Raw genomic sequence first — 5922 nt, forward strand, 5'->3', positions numbered from 1 at the left:
CTTGTGACGTTTAGGCACAGTAAACATCCCAACATATGACTATGATATCATCTATATACTGTACAAAGGCTGACATTATTAAAGTCAGTTTTGTTTTGTAATTAAATATTTATTGCAAAATTCTTACACATAATCTTCACAAAATTATAAGTGCACAATGTTATGACAGTAGTTTTAAAATACCACTCAAATTTCTGAGATGTTACTGTCCAGTTTTCAACTGCTCCACTCAAGATGTCATTAACATTGTGAAGATTTTTCTCACTGTAAGTAAAGTTTATTTGTATAGCACCTTTCAAGATAAAATCACAAAGTGCTGTACAGAAATGTAATAACACGTAAATAAAAATACAGTAACTAAAAACAACAATAACATAAAACTAGTTAAGACGAGTCTGTACAAATGGTAAATGGACTGCATTTATATAGCACTTTCAGGCGCTCAAAGCGCTTTACAATAATGCCTCACATTCATCGTGATATCAGGGTGCTGCCATACAAGGCGCTCACTACACACCGGGAGCAATAGGGGATTAAAGGCCTTGCCCAAGGGCCCTTGGTGATTTTCCAGTCAGGCTGGGATTTGAACCGAGGATCTTCTGGTCTTTGGTCCCAAGCCCAACAGAGTCCACGGAACGTAAGTGAAAGAAAGTGGCAAAGTTTTGACATGTTGTGACAGAAACAGCAGTCATTATTTTGCAGGTGGAGAAAACCTTTACAACTTCACATGAAATTGCTTGAGGGCAAATTATTACATAAAGAATAATCAAAGATTTAGCAATGAATTGTGATATAAAAAATACACTCGTAGTTATGTAGTGCCATTCTTTACAAGCAAACACTTAGCAGATTATATATATATATATATATATATATATATATATATATATATATATATATATATATATATAGTGAGGAAAATAAATATTTGATCACCTACCAACCAGCAAGAATTCTGTCTCTCACAGACCTGTTAATTTTTCTTTAGGAAGCCCTCTTATTCTGCACTCTTTACCTGTATTAATTGCACCTGTTTGAACTTGTTACCTGTATAAAAGACACCTGTTCACACACTCAATCAATCACACTGCAACCTGTCCACCACAGCCAAGACCAAAGAGCTGTCTAAGAACACCAGGGACAAAACTGTAGACCTGCACAAGGCTGGGATGGACTACAGGACAACAGGCAAGCAGCTTGGTAGAAGACAACAACTGTTATGATTATTTATTAGAAAGTGGAAGAAACACAAGATGACTGTCAATCTCCCTCAGTCTGGGATTCCATGCAAGATCTCACTTTGTGGGGTAAGGATAATTCTGAGAAAGCTCAGAACTACACAGGAGGACCTGGTCAATGACCTGAAGAGAGCTGGGACCACAGTCACAAAGATTACATTAGTAACACATGATGCTGTCATGGTTTAAAATCCTGCAGGGCAGCAAGGTCCCCCTGCTCAAGCCAGCACATGTCCAGGCCCATTTGAAGTTCACCAGTGACCATCTGGATGATCCAGAGGAGGCATGGGAGAAGGTCATGTGGTCAGATGAGACCAGAATGGAGCTTTTTGGAATCAACTCCACTTACCATGTTTAGAGGATGAGAACAACCCCAAGAAAACCATCCCAACGGTAAAGCATGGGGGTGGAAACATCATACTCTTGGGGTGCTCTTCTGCAAAGGGGACAGGACGACTGGACTGTATTGAAGGGAGAATGGATGGGGTCATGTATTGCGAGATTTTGGCAAACAACCTCCTTTCCTCAGTAAGAGCACTGAAGATGGCTCATGGCTGGGTCTTCCAGCATGGCAATGACCCCAAACACACAGCCAGGGCAACTAAGTATGAGCTCCATAAGAAGCATTTCAAGGTCCTGTAGTGGCCTGGTCAGTCTCCAGACCTGAACTGAATAGAAAATCTTTGGAAGGAGCTGAAACTCCAAACCTGAAAGATCTAGAGAAGATCTGTATGGAGGAGAGGACCAAAATCCCTGCTGCAGTGTGTGAAAACCTGGTGAAAAACTACAGGAAACGTTTGACCTCTGTAATCGCAAACAAAGGCTACTGTACCAAATTTTAACATTGATTTTCACAGGTGTTCAAATACTTATTTGCAGCAGTAACATACATTAAAAAAATCATACATTGTGATTTCTGTATTTTTTTTTTTTTAGATTATGTCTCTCATAGTGGACATGCACCTAAGATGAAAAATTCAGACCCCTCCATGATTTCTAAGTGGGAGAACTTGCAAAACCGCAGGGTGTTCAAATACTTATTTTCCTCACTGTGTATGTATATATATATATAAGTCCTGTGTGTCTGAGTTTGAAGAAAACAACTCAAAGGTTTTTGATCTGATTTGGATCAAACTTGGTGGAATGTCTGAGGAATACCCAAGGACAAAGTGATTTCATTCTGAGAGCAATCACTTAGAAGACAAGTTTATATATATATATATATATATATATATATTTACACACACACACACACACACAGACGATATTTAGAATGGCTATTTCTAGGAATTGTTCAAGATGTACCCGAGGATGAAAAATACACTAATATGAAATCAACCTTCTATTGACCGCATGACCTTTGACCTATTGTGCCCTTTAAAGATCAGACTAATTCAGCATGGTTATTTTGAGGAACTGTTTATAGTTCCACTCATGAACACCCATATTAAATCACGTCACTTTGTATTGTTCATATACCCTTTTTTATCATATGTGACCATGAAATGTCAAAGTCAAGTTCATAGCTGTTTAACTCAGACAGTCTGGAGCCAACATAGATTAAAAATGGTGGAAGGGTTGTGTGTTGGAAAAGGATAATGTAGCTCAGTTTTGTACATGTTAAGGCTACATAGAACCATTTAGTGTCATAAATAGGTTGCATGAGTTGGATGTAAGATGAGTGTGTTTCAGTGTCTGAGTGTCCCTTCTTGATGTCTTTGAATCTGTTTTCTGCACATGCTGAATTGTCTCAAACAGCACTTTGTAAGGCCCCTCAAGACTGCTTGTGAAAATTTCTTCTTAATGGTTATCTTGAGATTTTCAGATGTTCCAGTCACATTTTGGATTATCACCACAGCACATCATAACTTGCCTTTATGAGTCATCAGTCTTTTTGCAGGGTTGCCTGTGAGTTGCATGTGCAGGTAGAAATGAACCTTATGCCATTAACCTGTTTCTGAAAAGCTTTCTCTTCTGTTCCTGCAGCATATGACCTGTTTCACAGCTGTCACAGTGAGGCCTTTAGACCTCATCTTCACTTTAATGTCCTCCTGAGTTTGCTCCAGTGGGGTCTTCATTAGATAGATTACCCTCCTAAAACCTTCTTCTAGTCCCACACCAGTGGTAGCTGAACAGGGTTGGATGAACCAGGCCCTTCCCTCACACACTACTTTCAAGTCCAACTTTAGGCAAAGATATGCTGGACTCAGAGCTCCTACAAGGTCCTGTTTGTTGGCAAAGACCACCAGAGGGACTCCCCTGAGACTTTTACACCTCAGGACCTAGTAAGAGAAAAACAAAGAAAAGTGTAAATCCATTCTATCAGCTCATACATTGAATGAAGGTGTTATTTTGTTGTGTCGCTTATGAAGAAGCGCGGAATTACCCGATGAAGCTCCTTGCGGGCCTCGTCCAGCCTGGTCAGGTCTGAACTGTCCACCGCAAACACCAGTCCTGCTGTGTCAGTGTAGTGATGCTTCCAGTGGGGTCTCATCTTCTTCTGTCCACCGATATCCCACACCGTCAGGGCTAGGTTGCTGCGGTCCGTCTCCAGCATCTCCACATTAAAACCAACAGTTGGCACGGTTGCCACGCTCTCATTATGCTTTAATTTGTAGAGCAGGGTGGTCTTTCCTGCCCCATCCAGGCCCAGCAACAGTACTTGAGCTTGTTTCTGGTACTTGGAACTGCGCAGACCCATTTGAAAAAGCTGATTACTCCAGTGTCTTGAAACTTGGGCGCTGATGGGATAATCCGGCAGAAGGTTTGAGTTGTTCTTGTGTTCTTCTGTGTGTAGATTGAAGTTGTTCTCTGTGTTATGGAGTCCGGGTGCCTTCAGAATACTTTATGTACACACAGGCAGACAGACCCCTCCCTCATGTTCTGACAAGATTCTCTCAGTTATTGCAGAACTTTCAGTAAAGCTATTTATATCTATCAAATGACGCTGCAATATGTGGGGAGGGGGAACTACGTGTCATTCTCTGGTTACCACAGCATGATCCCACATTAAAACAAACTCACACACAGGCATCTCTGCATCGACCATGGCGCTGAGGGACTGCCACACCGACAACGACCACAGCAGTCAGAGGACTTAGATCACACCTGCCACAGATCATCTCACACACCAGCAGCCAGGAAGTCCATGTTTGATACAGTAGGCAGACCGTGTTTCTTCCCAGCTGCATATCTCCCATCAGTGACATCACACAGCGATTTTAGTTCTTGGTTACTCATCCTGGTTGTCAGGATGTGAAGCAATTCCTGATATTTGTGTGCAAAAATACCTTTGGGAATTTAATCATCTCCAGCAAATATATATGCAAGATGATCATTGTTGGACTTACTGTGAGGGAAAGAACAGATTGTCACCCAGCAGGTGGCACAGGCTGACTATGAACAAGTGTTTCCAGATAGGCCCACAGGTTTACATACACCTTGGCTCAATCCTTCAAACTCAGTTTTCATTAACACCACACATTTCAAGTTAATGGACAGTATTTATGTTAGTTAGAATGTTTGCTTCATTTCCATATAAAGTTATTGAAAAATAATAGTTGAAAGACAGATTTTCTTGTTTTTAACTCAGTCAAATTTTCAGCAGGTCATAGGTTTACATACATAACCATGCTGCCTCTTTAAACAGTAGGGAAGATTCCAGACATTGGTGTCATTATTTTTAGAAGCCTTAGTGCCAAATTGGCCCTATTAGGATTTAACTGGAACATCTGTGGCTGTATACATGGGACAAATCTATCAAACCAGTTTTTCAGCATCCTGGGAAAAACTGTGGATTTAAATCCACAACTCAAGCTCCTCATTATGAGCAATCTACAAAAGATTCAGGTGCCATGAGGAACTGTATGATATTGTACAAAAGTATAAAAATCCTGGGACCATGGATTTTACATCATTCAGGAAGGTTAGGCATAATTACACCCAGGAATGAACAAATTCTGGTTCAACTACAAAGATCAGGTCTAGAGTTGATATATCCCTTGGAGTTCATTTAAATCAGTAATTTGGAAATGGAATGACCATGGCACATTAGATGTTACAGCAGAGTAGAGCAAGACATTCTCGAAACCAATTGCACAAAGCCACCAAGACACCCATGACTGTAGACCGTTTGTCTGTTGACTTGTCAGTGAAATATTGAGGGACTAACATAGACCTGGCTGCAAAACAAGCATGGTGACTCTGTGGTTAGAACTGTTGCCTCACAACGGGAAGGTCACAGGTTCAGTTCTGACCTGGTCCTTTCTGTGTGGAGTTTGCATGTTCTCCCCATGTTTGTGTGGGTTCCCTCTGGGTGATCTGACTTCCTTCCACTTCCAAAGACATTCAGGTTAGGTGAACTGGTTAGTGCCTTAATTGAGAGTGGTGACCTGACGAGTTGGTAAAAAAAAAAAAAAAATTAAAAAAAAAAAAAAAATAGCCTCCTGACTCGTGGTGCCATCTTGGGTTCAAAATAGCATTCGCTGTTAATGTGTCTGCATGGAAATCCAGGTATTTTATTTATTTATTCGCTGAAAATGATGGGTTGTTGTGTGTTTGGATGCACAAATAGACACAACAAGGGCTTCAAGATGTCCAGATTCCCCTCAGACCCGAACAGAAGAAAAATTTGGGAAAATAAAGTCAGCTGTGTGGGATGGAATCCAATTTCATCATCAAAGCT

General features: G+C 40.7%; 1 protein-coding gene across 1 annotated transcript; it reads right to left on the bottom strand.

Annotated features, from left to right (window-relative positions):
• Positions 1-3125: 3125 nt before the first annotated feature.
• On the bottom strand, positions 3126-4059 carry LOC117509238 (ADP-ribosylation factor-like protein 14). Its single transcript, XM_034168953.1, has 2 exons — positions 3625-4059; positions 3126-3520 (listed from the first exon to the last, which is right to left on the bottom strand). Exons 1-2 carry the CDS (start codon positions 3937-3939, stop codon positions 3185-3187), a joined length of 651 nt encoding a protein of 216 aa, XP_034024844.1. The 5' UTR covers positions 3940-4059; the 3' UTR covers positions 3126-3184.
• Between the last annotated feature and the right edge of the window lie 1863 nt (positions 4060-5922).

This window comes from Thalassophryne amazonica, chromosome 4 (assembly GCF_902500255.1).
Source record: "Thalassophryne amazonica chromosome 4, fThaAma1.1, whole genome shotgun sequence".
Lineage (NCBI taxonomy): Eukaryota > Metazoa > Chordata > Actinopteri > Batrachoidiformes > Batrachoididae > Thalassophryne > Thalassophryne amazonica.

What these genes read in the sequence shown, in the direction of transcription:
- LOC117509238 (XM_034168953.1), bottom strand. Translation starts at nt 3,939, where the DNA reads ATGGGTCTGCGCAGTTCCAAGTACCAGAAACAAGCTCAAGTACTGTTG. An exon ending in CCCGCAAGGAGCTTCATCGG is followed by an intron (nt 3,521 to 3,624) that starts GTAATTCCGCGC and finishes TTCTCTTACTAG; the next exon opens with GTCCTGAGGTGTAAAAGTCT.